This window comes from Salvia hispanica, chromosome 2, assembly GCF_029641045.1.
Source record: "Salvia hispanica isolate PSC_SH4W2 chromosome 2, Shi_PSC_v1, whole genome shotgun sequence".
Taxonomy (NCBI): domain Eukaryota; kingdom Viridiplantae; phylum Streptophyta; class Magnoliopsida; order Lamiales; family Lamiaceae; genus Salvia; species Salvia hispanica.
The window spans coordinates 64,315,500-64,337,492 of record NC_142693.1 but is presented as its reverse complement, the minus strand read 5'-3'; the positions used below and the strand labels follow the sequence as shown (position 1 = coordinate 64,337,492).

Here is a 21,993-nt window from a genome sequence, read left to right as displayed (position 1 = left end):
TATTATGATGCAAATTTTACAATTTTATATAGCTTAAGGAGCCAAACATCCTTCAAATTTGATCCGAGAAAAAAGTAGTCCGTTAAATATATTGTTCCTAAAAAGTAGTAATTTGTTAAATATATAAATTGATCGTATAGTTATAAGCCTCTAGTATCTCCAAATTTGAATTCTTTAATTGAAGTCAACTCAATAATAATTGAATCAATCTAACATTTTTAAATCATCAATATTCAACTTTGCTTTAGAGCACCACTATTAGATGCTGGGATATTCATTATATTGGTTGTCCATGGGTTAAAAATTAGGTTTAGTCATTCAAAACTAAATTGATCTAAGATCATTTGAAATTAAATCCATTAAAATTTTTCAAGATTAATTTTGTCACAACTAGCCCAAAACTCATAATAACAACAACACAAATCCAATTACGCGACAGATTTCGAAATTAGATTTCGAAATTATATATCTGAGTGAAGTTTATTTTGGAAATGTTCGATCGGATTAACTAGACAATACTGAATCATATGAATAGTGTCTGGTTGTGTGGATTCCTCCAAATATTTAATAACGACACGCAAGTACAAAATGAATCTTGGCCAATTCAATATCACTAGTCTCATGTAAATTTAGTCTCAGATAACCGAACACCACTTTACGTGCAACAAAATTTGTCGTTGTTGTGATGTGTAGATACCTCCGAATATTTAATAACGACACGCACATACAAAATGAATCTCGGCCAATTCGATATTGGTTAATCTCATGTAAATTCAGTCTCAAGTAACCGAACACCGCTTCACGCACGACAAAATTTGTCATTGTTGTGATGTGTAGATTCCTCCGAATATTTCACGCTTCTGAACAAAATTAATCTCGCCCATTCAACATCGATTAATCCCGTATCAATTCAGTCTCCAAGTAAACGACCACCCTTCTACGTACGACAAAATTTGTCATATTGTTGTGTGTGAGTGAGAGTGGGCCCACACCACGTCTTTGGATACACCGCGTCGCCAGCAAAAGTTGTTCCAAAATCCAGCTCACAAAAAAAAAATATTCCTAAATCCCCTCTCTTCCTCACATTTCAAAACCACTTCCCCCTCTTTTCCTTCATTTCCTCTCAAAAATCCCCCTTCTCTCTCTAATTCACAACTTTCTCTCTCTAATCCAGATCGGGAACGACGAATCCATCCATGGCGCCGCGAGAGGAGAGCGTCTACATGGCGAAACTGGCGGAGCAGGCCGAGCGCTACGAGGAGATGGTGGAGTACATAGAGAAGGTCTCCGCGTCGCTCGAGGACAAGGAGGAGCTCTCCGTCGAGGAGCGCAACCTCCTCTCCGTCGCCTATAAGAACGTCATCGGCGCGCGGCGGGCGTCGTGGCGGATCATCTCCTCCATCGAGCAGAAGGAGGAGTCCAGGGGGAACGAGGACCACGTCGCCACCATCAAGGAGTACAGATCTAAGATCGAGGCCGAGCTCACCAAGATCTGCGAGGGGATCCTCAAGCTGCTCGACGATCGCCTCGTTCCGTCCGCCGGATCCGGCGATTCCAAGGTTTTCTACCTGAAGATGAAGGGCGATTACCATCGGTATCTGGCGGAGTTTAAGACGGCTGCGGAGAGGAAGGAGGCGGCTGAGAGCACTCTCAACGCTTACAAGGCGGCTCAGGTGTGGATCTCTGTTTCCTTGTTTGATTGTTTTTCGCATTTCCGATTTGTATACAATAATTGTTGTCAATTGTTTAATTGCGTAGATCGGATTTAGATTTGCTACTGTGTGTGACTTTACTGATTGCTGCATCTACGCATTTTGTTGACTTTATTATCCTTTTATGTTAATTGTGGTTTAAAGCAATAGTAAATCAGAAAGATGAAATAGTAAATGAAGGAGGACTGGACTTTTAATGGCTAATTGTTTCTACAGTTTTGATTAACTAAGCTTAGAATATCTAATTGCTACTAATTTTTTTGTTACATTGATTTGCCATACTTGCTATGATCGAATGAAGCGTGAATGGAACAACAATTTATATCTTGATTCTATTCCTTTGTTTGATAAATTTTTTTGTTCGCAATCATCATTTCATTTTGATCACAATTCATATCACTATGAGCATAATAATTCCTTCAATCTACTATGATATTAGTCATTCAAGTCTCATTCCTTCATAATTTTGGTTATTTTGATGAAATTACTCACGCATATCATATTATATCATCAAAGTGTGATTATCTTTTTGCATAAAAATGTTAACTACTTCCAATATCCAAAAAATGCATGAGTCATGTTGATTGCACGAATATTATTTAGTAGGAGTATCTTTAGAAGATGTAAATAGGTGTAACTTTGAAGATGGACTTGAAACTCTCTCCCAAGTTTCTTTCTTATGATATGCTTTTCGTCTTCGCAGGACATAGCAAACACCGAACTTGCACCTACACATCCCATTCGATTGGGACTGGCCCTGAACTTCTCTGTTTTCTACTACGAGATCTTGAACTCTCCTGACCGTGCTTGCAACCTTGCCAAACAGGTACAAACAGTTACCCTCAGTGATGATCCTATACATACATAGCTACATACGTATATTCGTAATCATGTTGAGTTTTATGATTATCCAGGCCTTCGATGAGGCCATTGCTGAGTTGGATACTCTTGGCGAGGAGTCCTACAAAGATAGCACTTTGATCATGCAACTTCTCCGAGACAACCTCACCTTGTGGACCTCTGATATGCAGGTATTGTTTCCTCTAAATTCTTCAATCAACAATCCTGTTGTAATCTGTGTTCAATAGGAGTGTAAAATAAGGTGAAAACGTAGCACGTTATTTACATATATTGCATCCATGGCGTGCATAGTGAAAAACTGGAGTTTGATGCAGGACGAAGGAGCCGATGAAGCTCCTAAAGCTGAAGAAGCTGCAGCTCAACAATGAGGATGATGAGAGTCTTCGCCTTTTTTTTCACCCTTTTGTTCCTCTATTTGAAATCCTGGCATTTTTTCGGGTCTCTTTTAGGTCTTGATGTTATTGCTATTGAATTGTGCCGTTCATGCACACACAGCCAGCCCTCGGACTAACTATGCGGAGTTCTTTGTTTCAACTTTTTACCAAATACTCTTCTCAGATTCGGATACCATATTTTATGCAAAAGGCTTGTTTTGCTGCAAAATATTGTTCGTCTTGTGATGTGAAATAAAACATGAGATCCTAAATGTTCACATTTTGAAACTCTCAGATTCAACCTGAAAATCGAGTCATTGTCTCCCCATCTCCACATTTACTATCGTTAGTGTTTCCATGGGAAATTACTTTCTAGGGAGAAAATTCTTGAAATAGAAACCCTAGACTCACCTAAGAAACCCTAGACTCACCCTAGAAAATGTGTAGATGAATTACATGCTCTCGTATTACTATAGTATTACTCTAGTAATAGAGTTATTTTGGCATTTTGGTACGTTCCATAGTTACTCTAATAATAGAGTTATTTTGTCATTTTGGTACGTTCCATAGTAATAGAGTCATTTCTCTTTATAGTAAAAGTCAATACATTTTTCCATACCTACTTAACTCTCTTGCTTTTTATCCCTTCATTTCTCTACCTTTTCATTTTCCACTTTATTCTTCCTTTACTTAACTCCACCTAATACGATTTTTCTTATTCTTCATGCCGAAAAAAAACGCTTCCATTACTATGGAACGGAGAGAGTACCTTTTTAGTGATTGAGTTTTTCCAAACTTTCCTAGGAGTAGAATAACTCATAGGTTGAATTGCTCCCTTAAATTTACTTATCTTTTAGATTAAGGAAACATAACTTTGGTAAAGGTTGAACAAACAAACAAGATTGTTATCGGCATCTACAGGTAAAAGTAATGTGGTGGTCGTCGCTGACAATAGATGCAAGCTGGTGCATGCAAGTGAACTCAAAGGGTTGGATTAGAGTGTGACCCCACTATCGTCCCACGAGGGCTGAAAAACTTTATTAAAATATGGCCTTTGGAGCTATCGCCGATCCTATGGTGTTGCAGCTGTCATCCCAATCCTGAAGGATTGGAATTCATTTACGTTCTTCATTTGTTATCCATTGTAGTGACAGTTGTCGCACCGCGCTTATGCCTTCAAACGCCGACGACAACCATATTCAATAATTGCAATTCCGAACTCTTCCCGACAACAAATGTTGCACGTGTACAAAATTTGACTCTATTACTAGCCCGGAACAAAAACTTGCTATGATGCAACACATTCTATATTAAAAAGCATAACATATTGGGAGTTGAAACTCTAACGACTTCATTTCTATATGTTACAAACATACAATAACTCAAGTTTGTAACTTTCATCCTACCAAAATGCAGATGCATAGACGTCAACAGCTCTCAATACATCTTCCTTTTGTATGTTCATCCTTAACGAAGAAACTCTAGCACATATACAAGGCCGTATTCAGATTTGAAGCAAATTTCGACATGTATCTTGCATGAATATAGAGTACAATTCTTACAATAGTCTTTCCTGTTTCAAATGACAGTATACGTAGCTCGAGATATGGCTTGGCTGTTAAAGCATCAGACAATAGATAAAAAACTAACACATACACATTGAAGCACAAGGATTTGGTCATAAATTGCAAAATTCAGGCAGATTCGCACACCACTAAATTTGATACTATAGGGATGTATCCTTAAATCCTTCAGCATTAATACAACCTAAGGAGATCTTAAAGATATTCATGTTTCTGTTTGCGACATTATTTGCTTTCCATCGTCAAAGCAAATTTACTTGACAGCGAGAAGTTCATCAATAAACACGACAGCAAAGGGTGTCACTAGCTAAATTTTCTCATCTCTCAATCTCATAAAAAAAAATGGAACCTTTATACCAGACAAACAAGAATATGGAAGCTCCGTTAAATTCTATGCGTATCTTTGCCCAACTTATAGTTAGAAGACGAGCGAGCATGTAATTCATGTACACATTTCATAACGTACGCCAGTCATACTATTGTGTTCAATTCTAACATCATTGTTCATAAAGCCGTAGGCTTCTTAGGAGTTAGGAATGAAATCTCAGGAAACAGATAGTCTGTATCTAAACGCTTGAGTATCTCATCAACAAGCATAACTACAAAAGGGTAACAAACTCTTTGCATTACTTGCAACACGTGAACTGCCCAAAACGATCAATTTCCTAAAGTTTACAGATTCATCGAACTCGCTGTTACAGATTCACTGCTACATCTTAAGCAATAATTTCACAAATCCTAAATCAACAAGTCCATACCTTTCCATGTTATACTACAGTTCGAAACTATATTCAAAATGAAGCCGACGAAGCCAAGATTTCAGCTATGTTCCAATATGTATATTCATGAAGTTGCATATATAACTAGTATAAAATCAAGAAAAAACAAGTCCACAAACAGATGAAATGAAAAGGGGAAATTTTGAAACTGAATTCCCAATACTCCGATAGATTCTACAAACAGGGAAAGACAAAGGCACCTTAACTTCCTTTGCCTTCTTCACTGTTCATGTAAAGAACAAATGTAAATACAATAATTCCTTACTACTATAATCATACCCCAAAACCACCATGTAAATAAATATACAGTATTGCTACCATCAAAACCTAAGCAATAAGAAGCTGTAGAATCCCAAAATCCCTTACCTTCTTTTCTTACATTTAGAGAATCCCCTCACAATCACATCCCCTTCCACCTAGGGCTCGAAACCGGTGGCGTCGGCGACAACGGCAGCTGCGGCAGCCCCAATTGACCCGTCGGCGAGAACAGCGCGCCGTAGGGCGACTTCGGAGACGGAATGCACCCAAACGCCAGCGGCGAGAGCGGCATCGCCGGAAACGGAGGCATTGCCGGAAATTGCTGCGGCGCGGCGGCGTTCCACTGCGGCGAGGCAGTGAGAAATCGCATGTAAGCAGAGACCGGCGATTCCGGCGGCGGAGCGGATTGGGGAATTAGGGCTTCCGGATGCCGCGGCGGAGTAGGCCAGGGGTAGGAAGCCGAAGCGGCGGGGGCGGAGGATTGGAGAAACCGCATGTAGGCGGAGACAGGAGACTCCGCGGCGGGGTGTACGGACGGCAGCGGCGGGAGAGGGGTGAACGGCTGCGAAACGCCGCCGTTTTGGGGGAGAATCGGAGGAGGTCGATTGAAGATCTGCGAGAGGGGAGGGGGGCGGATTCTCTGCAATCGAGAGCTCGGCGGCCGGGTTTGCGGCGCCGCAAACCGCTCGTGCGACGGCGAGCCGGTGAGCCGCTGGACGACGTCGCGGAAATCGCTCTTGTTGATGTTGTAGACCGGCGGCTGCTGCGATTGCGGCTGCGAATTGGCCGAATTCGGCTCGAGAATCGAAATTCCGTCGGAGAGCGACGCCGCCGGAGGGAGGGGAAGGGGCTTCCGATTAGGTTTTGCAATTTTGTGCGAATTTCTGCTCAATTGCTTGAGATAGGCGTCTCTGGAGCTGATTGAGCTGCTTCCAGTGTTGGAGTAAGCTGCGGAAGAAGCTGAATCGTCGAATCCGTTATCCATCTTCTTCTTCGCCGCATAAACCATAAACACTCTCTCACAGTCTCTTTCTCTAGAATTTTCGCTTTCTCTCTCTAAGAATTTGTGGTGATTCTGTTTCGCTTTTTTATCACTAAATGCGAAATTGAAATTGAAAATGCAACGGGAATGAGGAATGTGCAGTGGGGGTTGTACCGGGGGCTGTGGGGGTGGTACGTAGTCGGCTTTATCTATGATTGGGAGTGGGGGACCCACCTGCATTTATCGTTTTATTTTTCGGTTTGACTGAGGTTGCTTTTATTGGTAGAATCCGACGACTGTATATTTTTTTCCATTTTGGATAAATTCTTTGATTATAATCCACTTTTTTATACAAAAGGTATCGTGGCGCCAGATTTGAATTTAATTTGGAGCGTGGGTGAATAAAATATCTATAATTTGAATAATCAAATAATCCGATTATTAAATTTGATTCAGATTTATTTTTATTTTTGAATTAGATTGGATATTTTTTCCTTTATAGGAGTAATTTGGATGTAGATTAGTTCAGTTCGAAGTGGGTTTTTTCAAAATCGAAAAAATTCTGAAACTCTAAAGTATGATTAATATTTAAAAGTTTATAATCTAATATAGATAATAATTTAATAAAATTACTTATGATTTTGATTTTTAGATTTTCAGGATATTTCGGATTTAATTGTGAAAAGAAGGAATTTTAAATTTAAATATACCAAATATTTAAATTCATGAGACCCGGGCTCATATTATTGGGCTAGCCCAATGGGCCTGTATTTTTGAGAAAGATCCACAACTCACCTGATTATCACATAGTATTTGACATAGAAGAGAGAAAATATGGTAGAAAGACAAACTTGAAAAAATATACTACTAGTAACTAATCTTTGTGGATGCTCCATTATTATAAAATAAAATTTGACTGTTAATTGTGGACTGATGGAACATTTTTAACACAATTTTAAAAGTATTGCAAACATGATACAATCATCATATAGCTCGTAATTCCTTTATGTATCCTCCTTTTATGTTTTGATCTTTTATTCTGGATTGTATCGTTGAATACTTTTAATCAATCCATCGTTGTTTCTTCAAAAACATTGAGAACTTTTTTCCACAGATGGTATTTTCGGATCATTTTTGCAATGAATGAAATTCGCTTTAAAGTTGCAAAAGACAAAAATTTTAGTGCGCACGCCCACACCATGCATTCCATATGCAAAATATACTCACATGATGTTCATCCCATTAATTATATGCATAATTTTATATTGATATCATCATGAATTGCTCTCACGTAAGATCACCTTATAATAGATCTCATCTAGTAATTTGATGCCAAATTTTTAATTCGAACAACAATGATACTTGACATCACCATAATATCGAAAGACAAGGAGAATCAAATCTGAAACCAATTAAATAAATCGTCTTCAAATTTTCAATTCGAATAGCAACGATATCGAACATCACCACTACCGCACGAAACACAAGAAACCAACTCAATTCGAAATTCCAAAGTGAAAAGACGTAATTAACCTCCACTACTTATCAGCCTCCATATCAGAGATGTTCCACTCCTCCACACGGCTCGTCGCCTTCTCAACCTGAAAAATATCACATAATTCATTTTAATATATTAAGGAAATTGGATTAATGATAAATATAAAAAGAAATCCTCATTTTTACCTCAACTTCCCAATTTGTCCTTATCGTTATGAAAGCCAATACAATTGTTTGAACAGCCGTTCCACCAAAAATCATCCCAGCCCAAACTCCCTTCGTCACATTAAAAAATCAAAATTCATAAATTACAATATCTTCTCAAATTTCAATCTCTTATTTATTTTAAATATATTTAGGAGATAAAACAATAATTTACCTTAGTTTCCAAATTGAAGCCCCACCCTAAAACAGCTCCAATAGGGAGGCCAATAATGTAGTAGCAAAATATATTTATCCAAGCAACCCAAGCTTGCCATCCAGATCCCACAGCTACCCCTAATAACAATAAATTTTCCAACTAATTTATTTTGGAATAGTAGTAAAATAATGAATTTGATCGAATTCCATACCAATTTCATAATCTTTGTAAGGGACAATCCGAATCATATAAAAAAAAATTGAATTTTGGTATAACATGAATACGAATAGATTCCAAAAATACCTAGAAATACCAAAAAAAATGGGGCAATATGTGAACTGAAAATTTTGAATTATGTGAAATATTCCAAAAATCTGATACGAAATTTGTAATTATTGTATGAATTATGTTAAAAATCTTAAAATAAAATATTATTTGAATACAATATCTATTTAATGTAACATTTAAATAAAAATTACATTTAAGTATAATTTATTTTTGGTTCAAAAAACCTAAGTATGATCGATCAGACAATCAAAATTTGAATGAGACAAGAAATCCGATTTAGTATCAAAATCTAAAAGAAATTGAATCGAATATTTCAGTTTGATTGGTTCCACTATTAGCCATCAGGGTTACAATTTTAAAAATATTTTACTCACCCTTAATTTGTTTGGCAATTATTGAAATTTTTATTGATGAGATCGAATTCGGCTGAATTTTATCCAAATCAATTTCTCTAAAATGAAATGACAATGTTTTAGTAAGTAATTTCGGCATTAAATGGAGTCGGTCCAAGTCATTAGCAAAATGAGATGAAATCAAGTGTTTAGTAATCTTGCTGTTTAAGAAGTATCTATAGAAACAGGAAACCCACTTTTCCTTCTATTCATTTATTTTTTATTTCTTCTTTTACTAATTTTTTTACACTTAGTAGAAGAAATGCCAGAAATCGTCGTTGGGAAGGTTATATAGTAATAGAAAAATCCATTAACATTTTTGTTTTATAAGTATATTAGAAATATCATGTGGTTATTAGTTATTAATAGGTCTTTACAGTATACTCCCTTAACCCTATATTAAGTGAATCGTAAATGTGATGTTTTTCTTTTTTTCTTTTTCGGTTTTTAACCACAGGTGTATATCAGCGGGATATATCGAAATATCAGCGGGATATATCGAAAGAGAAAAACACTTTTATCTCTCTTACTACTTTATTATCTCTTCTATTCTTCCCCTATTATTTTATTTATTCTTTATTTAATTATTTAAAAAACATTATCTAAAATCGTGTGCCTAAAAGGAGTGCCTCTTTATTGTCAATGATTTGAATATTTAGAATTTGGTAATAGTTTGATGGAGTATTAAGTCTATTATCCTTGTCACATACTATTATAAAAAAAATAATCACTACTCATTTCCGAATCATATAAGACTTTACCTGATAGAACCGGTTGAACACTATTCAGAAGAATGCTTGATGCCAAGAGGAAGGAAAGATCGCCGACCGCCGCAGCAACTTCGCTACTAGGAGAGAACATTAGTGATAAATTGCCTCGAAAAATCAACACGATTGCGAAGAAGAAGACGCCTACAGCGGTCGAGTGCACCACGCACACCTTCATTGCGAATTTCGCTGCCTGCCCATTTCCAGCACCCAACTCATTCGCCACACGCACTCTAATAAAAGATCAAAGTATTATATAAAAGGAAAAACATCATTTACAAAAAAATGTCTTCATTAATTGAAAATCTACCCGATTCCAGCGAAAAATGATATTGCAAACATCATCTCCCACGAATTGATGATCAAACTGCAATTAATTATATATGTAAAAAATAATTGTCAATTTGATAGGGAAATTGCATCCCCATATGTTTGGAATCAATTCGAAAAAGTGATTCGAAACTTTTACCATGTTGATAAGGCATCGACAGCTATTTTGGCATTGGTGAAGAATCCAGTCATCACTATCAATATTCTGTAATACCAATTCTCTAAACTGAGGAAGAAAATTAATTGCCCATACATATGTTAATGTCACAACCTTACCAAAAAGAACAAAATAAATACTAATGCATGCCAATAATACATTACTTACTACATTTGCACCTCATATTTCACTATCAATATTTTTGATGTAGTATTTTATAATGACACGATCCACTCATTCAAGGTACATCTTTAGGAGGGCGAGCATTCGAATTTTGGAACGGATTTTGGCATAGTTCGAACGCATTCAAAAGTTTTAAGTTTGAGTGAACTTAATCAAAATATCTGAAAATTTAATTTTTTTAACTGACTTTGAACCAACTAAAAAATCTAAAAATTTCTATGAAGGATCCAAAATTTAAAATTTTAATTATTATACTCCAAAATCTTTATAAATACTTAAATAAAGTTTTATTTCTTTAAATATATTTAATTTAAATAATTGTAGTAAATAATTTTTTTACATATAGTACTAAACATAATACTGATTTCGGATCTATTCGACTTTAATGAGGTCAATCCAGAATCTAAATATTGAAGATAAAGAATTTCGATTTGAGAATTCGAAGAAACTTTACAATTTGGATTGTTAATAGTATACATAATTCATAATTCATAGACAACTAATTTATGTGATATTGTATCTTTCTATCAAGTTAATTGAAGTATTTATTTTCATCTTTGAAATTAAAAAATTCAGTGTTTAATGAACTAAAGAAAATAAACAAAAAGAGAAAATAAAATTGAAAATATTAAAAGAATTAATTTTACCGGAAAAAGGAATAATACACAATAGAATAAATATATGAATCGATAAATAAAATATATGGTAAAAGGTGAGGAGGGAAAGAGAGACCAAAGCATGACGCCGGAGGAAGCGGAGAGCTTGAGAAATTCTAGAAGGCCCGAGAAGGCCTGAACGGAGAAGCCCGTCCACGTCAGCGGGCATCCCCCAAATGCCACGTAGGCATACATCCCGATCACCAAAACCCACCACGAGATATCCAAAACGATTGCGATTCCGATCACTCCCATCTCCAATTTGCTCACGAAAACCCAATTGAGAAGGGCGTGGACGGCGAGGGCGAGGAGCGGCACCCAGATCAGCGGCGCCGTCTTCAGCTGGCTCTGCAGGAACCGCTGCAGCGGGAACTGGAACGCGAAGCTGAAGTGGAGCGGGATCAGCCACACCGCCGCTGTTCCTGCCTGCTCCGCCACGTCGTCCGGCTGCCCGATCAGCCTCAGCAGCGGCGCCGCGAACGCGTAGAGCGGGAGGAGGAGGAAGCAGCAGAGGAAGAGCACGATCCACGATCGCTGCATGTAGATCCCCAGCATTCCGTACTTCTTCGCGCCGTAGGCCTGCCCGCACAGCGTCTCCAGCGCGCTCGCCATCCCTAGCTGCAATCGATTCAAATTAGGGCCAAATTGATTCAAATTAGGATGAAATTGATTCAAATTAGGGTGAAATCGATTGAAATTGGGGTGAAATTGATTGAATTAGGGTGAAATTGAGTTGAAGTCGATTGAATTAGGGTGAAATTGATTCAAATTGGGGTGAAATTGGTTGAAATTAAGGCGGAATTGAATGAATATGGGGGAATTGAGAGTTTAAATTACGAGGAGGCCCCAATTGAAGCCGACGATGACGTTGTTGGCGATGGAGATGGAGGCGAGGGGGAGGTCGCCGAGGTGGCCGGCGAAGGCCTGGGTGATGATGTTCATGGTGGCGTTGGAGACGCGGGAGACGACGGTGGGGCCGACGATGTGCCAGAGCTTCTTTGATTCGAGCCACGTTGCGGCGGCGAGGGAGGTTTCTGGGGTTTGTTTGGGTGGTGGGAGAAGGGGTTGGTTTAGTTCATCGCCTGGATTTGAGATTTCCATGCTTTCAGAGGGAGGGAGAGAGACGATCGGAGTTTGTGCAGAGCAAATGTTTGATGAAACGACTAATATATGGAAAATGTGTATCTGTTTTATAGGAGAATTTTGAAAAGCATGCACGTTTAGTATACGTTCACCTTTACATGATGATAAAGGGAGTACTATAATTTAAAGATTGTGAGTGTCTCATACTTTACACTCCCTCACTCTCGACTCTCGATCAAAGCGAAATATTTTTCTTTTTCGACACGAGATAATAAAATTCGACTATGTTTATGTTTAGTGTGTTAAATAAATAGATTATATAGTCAGAAATTAAAAATGTCTATTTTTATAATGTGTTACTATTCCGTAGGAGATATTTTAAGTTAGGCGGAGGGAGTATAAATGAATCTGACTATATTCTATAGAACTTATGACTCGTTAAATATATTCCGATGGCACTTGCAGATCCAGAACTGATAGGAGTGCATGGATATCTCCCTCCGATCCATTAGAAATGAAACATTTTTTTTACACCAAATTTTATGTAGTGTTATTTTGTGAGTTAATGGGGAGGGAATGAAGTAAGAGAGATGAAAAGGTAGAGATGGTGTTGTTTTCATGTTAGGAAACGTTTTATTGTTAATGAGACAATCTGAAAAAGGAAAACGTTTCATTATTAATGACACAAAGTGAGTAATTTACAGTTGAAATGATTTAATAGGAAATGTGTAAAAAACTTTTTACTTTAATTAGAGATAGAGTTATAATGTCCCAATTTAAATTGTTTAAACAATTGCAATGATGTTGTTTGATAACTGTTCAAAAACAATGTGCAAATTGAAATGAGCATTGGACTTCATTTTGTGGGAGTGGTTAACACACGTTTATCAAGAATAGTTGAGTGCCATTGTTTTTTGAAAATAATAAGTATGAGTTGGACTAATGTGTTCTAAACAAAATTTGGTTTGTTTTGTGCTCAAACATGTAGATTTATTTCTTTATAGGGAAGCATTACATGTGAGAAAGAAGCAATTGATCGAGCTTAAGTGTGTCACTTTATATGCTTCATACCTATTTTTTTTTAGTTACTATTTATTATAAAATTAAATATTATTACAGTATAAATCATAATTTTTGTGTATATGAAAAAAGGGAATTTTTAAAAATGATAACCCCGTTTTCGAAAATTTAACACTATTTTTCGATTTTTTCCTATTAATAAAAATGATAAGTATCTAAAAACTACTCCCTCCGTCCCGGAGTATTAGACTCACTTCTTTTGGGCACATGATTTAAGGAATTGATATTTAAATAGTTAAAGTGGAGAGAGTAAAGTATGAGAGAAGGAAAAAGTAAGGGAGAGAAGAAAGAAAAAAATAGGTGGAGAATAAAATAATATAGATGCTTTTTGCTAAAAAAGAAAAAGAGTCTAATATATTGAGACATCCCAAAAGAAAAAGTTGATCTAATAACTTGGGACGGAGGGAGTACCTTTTTGGTGCATAAATTATTGATAATAAGCATGGAAGATTGAAACTAATTTGCGATGTCTATCATTGCTAAAAGGTGTATATATTTATTAGTGGGATTCATTGTCAAGTCATTGTTTGGGAAACTTCGACGCTAGGTGTTTATTGATATTCGATCAAATGTAGTGACACGTTTTTAATTATTGGTGATAAGATATGAAATACATACATATAAAATGAAACTGAATCCATCGACCAATTACTACTTAAGTCCACTTTTTGGTGGTGGAACTGAAAAAGGGCAAAGCATGATGTGTGAATAAAGTGAGATAGCAATTGATTTATCATCTTTTGGGGTTATTTGACAAAGAAAAATGAAAGGAAGAAAAAAATGGGTTCTTATCCCAATAATAAAAATAATTATAATATTTTTTTCCTGTGAGAACCTTTATTTTAATGTTTATACATGTATATGCATTTGTGATATCCTTTATTTTAGATTTTTTTACTGAGTACCTATTAATTTTTGTAATGTCAATCAATACTGTACTCTCTGTATGGAAAAATAGTACTAGTAATTTTTAACTTTTGTTTTTAAACATTTACGAAAAATAGTCATATTTCATTTATAAGCACTTTTCATGACACCAAACCTTCAATACACTCATTTATTGGGCTATTGATAGCAAATATCACGAACTATAACCAAATTCCGTATTTTTTCATGAACCCGAATTTGGTTGAAAAAAATCTAAACTTAGATCGTGTTTGGAATTTCCAATAATTGATGAATCCGGAGAAATTAAATTATAGGTGGCCTTTTCCAATTTAAATGTGACCTTTACTGGATTAAATCTCATCGAAGAGATGGAAAAAATTATATGAAGGTAAGGGTGAATCCGAAAAATGATCAAAGCTTGTGATATTTACGACCAAGTTTTACGTTTGCGGGAAAATCCAACTTTCAACCATAGTTCTTGATATTAACGACCACTTGCCCTAATTTATTTACATATACAATTCAAAGTCATGTACTATTAGATTACATTTTATAATTTATATACGTAGGTATAGAGTATACATAATAAGAATTGCAAATCATAAAGTAGATACGATCTTGTAAGGTTAGTTTTATTTTTTATCTATGTAATTAACTTGGAAGTAAGACATGTTAATTTGGCTTTATTCATGTAAAAAAGCATGCATGCATGTGAGGAATTTTTTGTTGTGACCTCACTTATAAGCCAAGTACTATTTGGAATTGATTTATATAATTTTTATGATAAAGTTATAGTGCATGCTGTCAAGTTGGTATAATTTTAGGAATTTTTTTAGATCTCGAGCATACTTTTTCGACAACATATGATGTTTGGTAGTTGATTAAATTACACTTAGTATTGAGTTAGTGGAGTTTAACATATAAAATTTGTTCACGTATTCAAAAGGTTTTATCTTGAGATCAAACTTACATGAATATTCTATGCAGTGATACCAAAGTTTTTGATTTAGAGTGCAACAAATAATATATCAATATGGGAAGACAGTGAAGTATTATGTTCTTTCCTTTTTTCTTTCTCAATGTCGTGTTATCACAATTAGCATCTCTATTTATTTTATTTTAATGGTCTGACAAATGACAAATAAATATTAAAATAAATCGGCCCGACTATAAAACAATTGGGCTATAAGTTTTAGAAGTATGTAGACAAATATACAAGTAAAAAAAATAGACTACTGGGCTTAATGTATGCTTAATGTATGGATACTATCGAGCTATTGGGCTTAACTAAAATGAAAATAATTTGCGTAAATACATGGCTGATAGAAGTATATACTTAAATGAAAATTATTAACATAAAAGAAAATATTGGATCTTTAAAATATTACTAAAAGGAAGTGTAAAATAAATTTTAGTTTTCCCTAACACTTTTTTTTCGTAATCCTGGCCGGACCTAGGCCCCAAGTCCCCTAATTTTCTGTGTTAGGCCACAACTCCTATAACCCTACAGCCATTCAGGTCTCAACTATAAAGTTACACTATTCAAACTACAAGCTATTTTACTCGTAAAATTGAAAACGTTGAACAACTAAAACACGGAAAATTCATTGTTTATTCGAAAATGAAAAATTACAAACCTAAAAATTTATTTGAGAGGGAGAGAAGTGAAGATGAATATGGAATTAGATGGTATTTATATGGAAAAAATCATATTAAACAAAAATTGAGTTGCGGCGCGGTCCGACCCGAACCCCCTCCAACGCTGGGCCGGACCGCAAAATGCGGCCCGTCCTGAGAGCGTGTAACGCCAGGCCGGACCACATCCAGGACCGGCTTTAGGCTGCTACTCCATCCCAGGCGCGACCCAGCCCCGGCCCCTCCCTCCTCCAACGCGCAGGCAGGCAGCCCGGAGCCCAGGTGCGGTCCGGCCCCGCCTGCATTAAGGATGCTCTAAGCCTTGATGAAGTACTAGTATAATTTATATAAAATGTTTAGTCCGTATAGTTCATTAGCAAGGTAAAAGTTATTGGTTTGAAATTGTTGGATCATTATCGATTCAATATGACAACAATACAATGCAAAATAAATAAACATAAACTTTAAGGACTTAGTTTGATAAGAAACAATACAACTTATACAAACATGACAAAACATACCACAGTTTATTTGTAAACTTGACATAACATAATAAATGTACCTTCAATTGAGTAACACTTCAACTTCACAATTTGCAAACGGGTATTCCTCTACAGCTATTAAATATAAAAATATAAGTAAAAAACTATAACGCTCTTATAGATTATCTTGTTGAACGTATCGAACATCACCTTAATTTACTAAAATAAGAGTCAATTTTGAATAATTTGATTATTTCATGTATACTAGATTTGAGCTAAAAAGGAATGTAATCTAATAAAGAAAACACATTGATGGATTATAATCACTTGACCAATCTCGATTTTCACGCATTCAAAACCCAACAAACTTTAAGAAAATAAATACATCAATAAATAATAATTTTTGTGGTTTAGAATCTTAATAATGATCTCTTTATCCTGATTCTCTCGTATAGAGAATCAGTCAAAAAATAAAAAAGATAAAAACCCATTTGTTACAAATTTACAACTTAGCCACTCTTGAAAGTTGAATCTGGATATTTTCCAATATCCAAAACAAACAAATGAAATTCGCTACGTGGCAATAATCGAACGGCTTGTTGACTTTGTCTAATGTATTCAGTTTATTTCTCCCGGGAAATGCTCACCAACAAAGTAAACCTCATGAAATGTGTTCATTCTTGAACCACTTCTTTTTCACAAAATTTGTGTATTGTATAGTGATACTATTATTTAAGCGTTCAATCCATTTATATATTGTCTAGTAGTTTTGATAATTAATTGGGCTTGAGATTTTTCTAAGTGAGATATGGTAGTATCAAATTCTCTCATTATATCTTAATAACACGCAAACACAAAACACAGTGCAAAATTTGTGTGTATAATGACTCAAATGTTCAATCAATATAAAGTGTTTAGTAGTTTTGATGAATTGGACAAACAGATCTTTCTCTATACGTATAGTTTCAGTAGAAGTTGGCCATACTATGGAGTTTACCTACCTACAATGGAGTCTACAGCAGAATGTGAGCGCTTTGTAGCTGTGAAAGGCAGGTGCTTAGGTGCCTCAGCCCGGTCGAAGTAACACGAGCTTCTCTTTAGGCTGTAGGGCCAGCCATATCACCGTATCAGCACCTTCATCACTTGTTCTAAGGTTGCTGGATAACCTTAGAATATGCACAGGCTCATCCATCGCACAAAACCGCGACGCCAAAGTTTTCACATCGTCAATGGAAGAAATATCACAAATCTGCAAGAGACGGGGCAAGTAAACGCAGATTCAAGTGTAGAAACGATGCAGAAAATGATACAATACCTCCAAATGGACATTCTTATTGCCCGTTGCAGACTGGATCTTTGAGTGTGCTGCCTCACCCCACTCCTTGCTCCGGCACACTATATACACTGTTGCTCCACTGCAGAAACACGAAAACACGAGACACATGAGATATGTATGATATGGCTTTGGAATGGGAGATCTTTGACAGGAATGTCGAACCGTGCAGCTAGGCCCTCTGCAGTTGCATAGCCAATGCCAGAGTTCGCCCCTGTCACAACGCACTTCTTCCCTTCTATTCGTCCTTGCTCGTCTTCTGATCTGAAATTCTTTGCATGCTCCCTACCATAGGAGATTATCAAGGTGAAAAGTCAGCAACCCTTAATTCACACACACACACACACACACAAATACACATGTATGATTATATTTCTAAGAGATGATGACAAGTATGTTTTTGTTTACCAAAAAGAAAAAGAACAGATCAAGAAATGTCAACAAGATCAACAAGTTTGATCAATAATTCATTAACTAAAAATATCAAAGTTGCTTAATTTTGCCTAAATCAAGATTTGACAAAGAATCCAGTCATTTCTTTGGTCAATGCTGCTTTCAAACTGTCAACAAATTTTATAATGAATCCATTGTACTAAAAAAGGTGAAGTTGATTAAATTGTTACATGACTTGGCTCAAATCAAGATTTAACAAAGAATTGAACTCACACACAAAACTTAGATGAAGTAAAACATTGATGCTTTCAAATTGTCAACAAGTTTGATCATAAACTCATTTTACTAAAAGTGAAGTAGGTTGATTAATTTTGACATAACAAGCTAAGTTTCAGCAACTTTGTCTTCATAACGCAAAATAAAGATTTAACAAATAATTATGACACACACAACTTAGATGAAGCAGAACAGTGATGCTTTCGACTGATAACAAGTTCGATCACGAATTCATCATTAGCTAAAATAGACCAAAACTTGATCAATTTTGACATAAACACACCTCAATTCAGCAATATGAGTCAACTTAGTATCCAAAAAAAAAAATCAAGCTTTGATTAACTAATAAAAGGCCCCAAAAAAGGATGAATCATCGAAATGGGACTCACAAAAAAACTTTTTTGGTAAATTTCTGGTATCCATACACCCCAAATGCTACTAATGTCCATGCCTGCAGTCACAGCACCGAAGAAAGACAACGTATCATAGCAAAAAATGTATACAAATAAATAAATACCAAAATAACCTCAACTTATTTTACTATTTTTACCTTTTTTCCGTATTTTTGAGTTAGCAAATAAAATAAAATTACAATATAACATCTATTTTTAAAACACAATATAAAAGCCTACATAATATTAGAATGCAAAAGAAAGTACAAAAAAAATAAAAATTACAAGCAAACTTCAATGATTACCGGTCCTTATTTCTTCGATCAAATCTCGCTGGAGTTATCCAGAGTTTGTCTATTTCTCACAATTCATACACCTATGTCAAACTAGACATAAAGATCAAAAACTATTTATTTCATTTTTAAAACATCTTCATCCTTATCTACTTTCATTTATTTATTTCTAAATTTTACTATTATTGAATTTTCAGTGGAAAAAAAAAGCAAGTGAGACATCAGTAGATCATGTAGCAGATAATGTGGAGAGATTCAGTCTAGCAAACCACCTCATCTGGGGGCTATGGGGGCTGATCTTGATACTCGACATCCGTGTCGATATTTCAACAAGATTTATAGCATGATTTGATACTAAACTAGTGGAAAAAATTCATTAAGAAATGCAGGCATATGTGAGCCACATTGAGTTTGATTACAAGCTAGGAATATGCAAGGCAGAGATTTGAACAGTACTGGTTGAGAAAGCCAGCGGCGACGAAGCGACCACGAACCCGGCTAGTGATGTGTAGGAAGAACCAAGACAGTGTTCATTCTTGAACCCCTTCTTTTTCACAAAATTTGTGTATTGTATAGTGATATAATTTAAGTGTTCAATCCATATATATATTGTTTAGTAGTTTTGATAATTAATTGGACTTGAGATTTTTCTAAGTGATATATCACACACATATCATTATATCAACTTCTCTCTCTTTCACACAAAAACAAACACAAACACATACAAAATTTGTGTGTATAGTGATACAAATGTAACAAAAGTTCTATCAATATCTAGTGTTCAGTAGTTTTGATGAATTGGACTAACAGATTTTCCTCAGTGAGATATTAAACCTCTCTCCCTCTATATATATTAATATATATAGTATATATAGTTTCACTATAAATTGGTCATACTATGGAGTTTACCTACAATGGAGTTTACCAGAATATGCACAGGATCATCCTTCACTGAAAATCGCGAAGCCAAAGTTTTCACATCGCCAATACAAGAAACATCACAAATCTGCAAGGAACGGGGCGTGTAAATGCAGGTTCAAGTGTGAAACGACGCAGAAAATGATACAATACCTCCAAATGGACATTCTGATTGCCTGTTGCAGACTGGATCTTTGAGCGTCAGCCTCGCCCCTCACCTTGCTCCGGCACACTATATACACCGTTGCTCCACTGCAGAAACACGAAAACACGAGACACATGAGATATGCATGATATGGCTGTGGAATGGGAGATCTTTGGCAAGAAAGTCGAACCGTGCAGCTAGGCCCTCTGCAGTTGCATAGCCAATGCCAGAATTCGCCCATGTCACAACACAGTTCTTCCCTTCTATTCGTGCTTGCATAGCCAATGCTTTCTACCGTCAACAAATTTAATCGTAAATTCATTGTACTAACAAGAGAAGAGTTCAGTAATTTTGAAATCACACAACTCAAATTCAGCAATGTCCCATATCAAGATTTGACAAAGAATTTGAACTCACACACACACACAAAACTTAGATGAAGTAGAACAATGATACTGTCAAACTGTGAACAAATTTGATCATGAATTCATTTACTAACAAGAGCAAAGTTGATTAATTTTGACAAAACACAACTCAATTTCAGAAATATCCCAAATCAAGATTTGACAAAGAACTTAAAATCTCACACACAACTTAGGAGAAGAACAATGATGCTTTCAAACAGTCAACAAGTTTGATCATTAGAACATTTACTAAAAAGAGTAAAGTTGATTCATTTTGACACACCACAGCTCAAAATCAGAAATATCCCAAATCAAGATTTCACAAAGAGATCTCACACCCAACTTAAATGGAGTGATGCTTTCAACCTGTCATCAAATTTGATCATAAACTCATTTTACTAAAAAAAATGTGAAGTTGATTAATATTGACATAACAAGCTCAATTTCAGCAACTTTGTCTTCTTCATAAAGCAAAATCAAGAGTTGATCATGAATTCATTCACTAAAAAGGACCAAAAGTTATATAATTTCTGACATAAGCACAGCTCAATTTCAGCAATATGAGTCAACTTAGTCTCCACAACACAAATCAAGATTTGACAAACAAATAAAAGCAGATGAAAATTCTTAAATATTTAGAGCAGAATACACAACCCCCAAAAAAGATTAGTTTTTTTACAGAATTATGAAAATGGGACTCACAAAAAAACCCGTTTTGGTGAAATTCTGGTAACCATATACCCCAAATGCTACTGATGTCCATGTCTGCAATCACAGCACCAAAACGACAACGTATCAAAGCTAAAAAAAATTAAATTAAAGGGAAGCTAAAATATTCTATTTTTTCCTTTACCTTGAGAAGAAACATGGCGACTGATGAAATTGAAATACAAATTTGAATGTGAATTGAAAAATCGGATTTAACCATGAATTGGGAGTAGACAATGAAATGCTTTTGAGGTAGTGAATAATGAAGTTTAATTAAATTATCCAATTGTATTTGAAATATACCAGAGGAATAAAATTAAACTCAAATATGAGATATATAATCTTTTAGATCATACTAAGCAAATGGAAGATATATAGTTAAACTCAAATATACCAGAGGAATAAAATTAAACTCAAAGTCTATTATCTTAAAAGTACAAATGTTGTATGAAAATATATTTGGAGATATATAATCTTTTAGATATTATAACATTTATTATAATCTTTTATATATTATAACATTTATTAGTCCAATTCTCACTTAATTTGATTTGCTTCTATAACTTTTGTGGATTTTGAAGGGAGTAAAATATAGTATTAATGAGATTAAAATGTTTATCAGCTAGCTCAACCACTTATATCCTATATATGTATATATAAATATCGTTGTTGGTAATTTTCCATTTATGATTAAGAAAATAATTACTTATAAATATAAACGATTCTGTAATATACAACTTAAGCCAAAGTCTTATTATTTGCAAACCTTTTATTATACGTATT

At 35.3% G+C, this 21,993-nt stretch overlaps 3 protein-coding genes and 1 pseudogene across 5 annotated transcripts; 1 reads left to right on the top strand and 3 right to left on the bottom strand.

Moving 5' to 3' along the window:
* The first annotated feature begins 1,074 nt into the window (after nt 1-1,074).
* Nucleotides 1,075-3,176, top strand: LOC125201735 (14-3-3-like protein). The gene is made up of 4 exons (XM_048099975.2): nt 1,075-1,673; nt 2,416-2,538; nt 2,627-2,743; nt 2,888-3,176. The coding sequence occupies exons 1-4, from the start codon at nt 1,197-1,199 to the stop codon at nt 2,939-2,941; spliced, it is 771 nt and encodes a 256-aa protein (XP_047955932.2). The 5' UTR covers nt 1,075-1,196; the 3' UTR covers nt 2,942-3,176.
* Nucleotides 3,177-5,431: 2,255 nt separating this feature from the next.
* On the bottom strand, nt 5,432-7,369 carry LOC125199899 (VQ motif-containing protein 9-like). 2 transcript variants are annotated; one of them, XM_089066196.1, is made up of 2 exons: nt 7,358-7,369; nt 5,432-6,534 (listed from the first exon to the last, which is right to left on the bottom strand). In XM_089066196.1, exons 1-2 carry the CDS (start codon nt 7,367-7,369, stop codon nt 5,710-5,712), a joined length of 837 nt encoding a protein of 278 aa, XP_088922322.1. In that variant the 3' UTR covers nt 5,432-5,709. The 2 variants fall into 2 exon arrangements, with proteins under 2 accessions (XP_088922322.1, XP_047953712.1); XM_048097755.2 differs by lacking the exon at nt 7,358-7,369 and having other exon boundaries at nt 5,432-6,663.
* Nucleotides 7,370-7,945: 576 nt separating this feature from the next.
* On the bottom strand, nt 7,946-12,412 carry LOC125203093 (protein DETOXIFICATION 27-like). The gene is made up of 8 exons (XM_048101378.2): nt 12,018-12,412; nt 11,257-11,798; nt 10,324-10,410; nt 10,165-10,221; nt 9,849-10,087; nt 8,426-8,544; nt 8,233-8,322; nt 7,946-8,150 (listed from the first exon to the last, which is right to left on the bottom strand). Exons 1-8 carry the CDS (start codon nt 12,279-12,281, stop codon nt 8,088-8,090), a joined length of 1,461 nt encoding a protein of 486 aa, XP_047957335.2. The 5' UTR covers nt 12,282-12,412; the 3' UTR covers nt 7,946-8,087.
* A 4,799-nt stretch (nt 12,413-17,211) lies between these two features.
* Nucleotides 17,212-21,498, bottom strand: LOC125215598 (uncharacterized; annotated as a pseudogene). Its single transcript, XR_016135513.1, has 9 exons — nt 21,356-21,498; nt 21,205-21,267; nt 20,289-20,389; nt 20,107-20,205; nt 19,949-20,041; nt 18,740-18,801; nt 17,847-17,966; nt 17,664-17,763; nt 17,212-17,597 (listed from the first exon to the last, which is right to left on the bottom strand). The product of XR_016135513.1 is annotated as an uncharacterized LOC125215598 (transcript).
* Between the last annotated feature and the right edge of the window lie 495 nt (nt 21,499-21,993).

Bases quoted from the DNA above. Each gene is read 5' to 3' on its own strand.
- LOC125201735 (XM_048099975.2), top strand. From the start codon at position 1,197: ATGGCGCCGCGAGAGGAGAGCGTCTACATGGCGAAACTGGCGGAGCAG. The intron at 1,674-2,415 runs GTGTGGATCTCT...TCGTCTTCGCAG, and splicing joins ACGCTTACAAGGCGGCTCAG to GACATAGCAAACACCGAACT. The intron at 2,539-2,626 runs GTACAAACAGTT...ATGATTATCCAG, and splicing joins CTTGCAACCTTGCCAAACAG to GCCTTCGATGAGGCCATTGC.
- LOC125199899 (XM_048097755.2), bottom strand. From the start codon at position 6,576: ATGGTTTATGCGGCGAAGAAGAAGATGGATAACGGATTCGACGATTCA.
- LOC125203093 (XM_048101378.2), bottom strand. From the start codon at position 12,281: ATGGAAATCTCAAATCCAGGCGATGAACTAAACCAACCCCTTCTCCCA. The intron at 10,088-10,164 runs GTAGATTTTCAA...ATCTTTTATTAG, and splicing joins TCATTTTTCGCTGGAATCGG to AGTGCGTGTGGCGAATGAGT. The intron at 8,323-8,425 runs GTAAATTATTGT...AATGTGACGAAG, and splicing joins GCTTCAATTTGGAAACTAAG to GGAGTTTGGGCTGGGATGAT.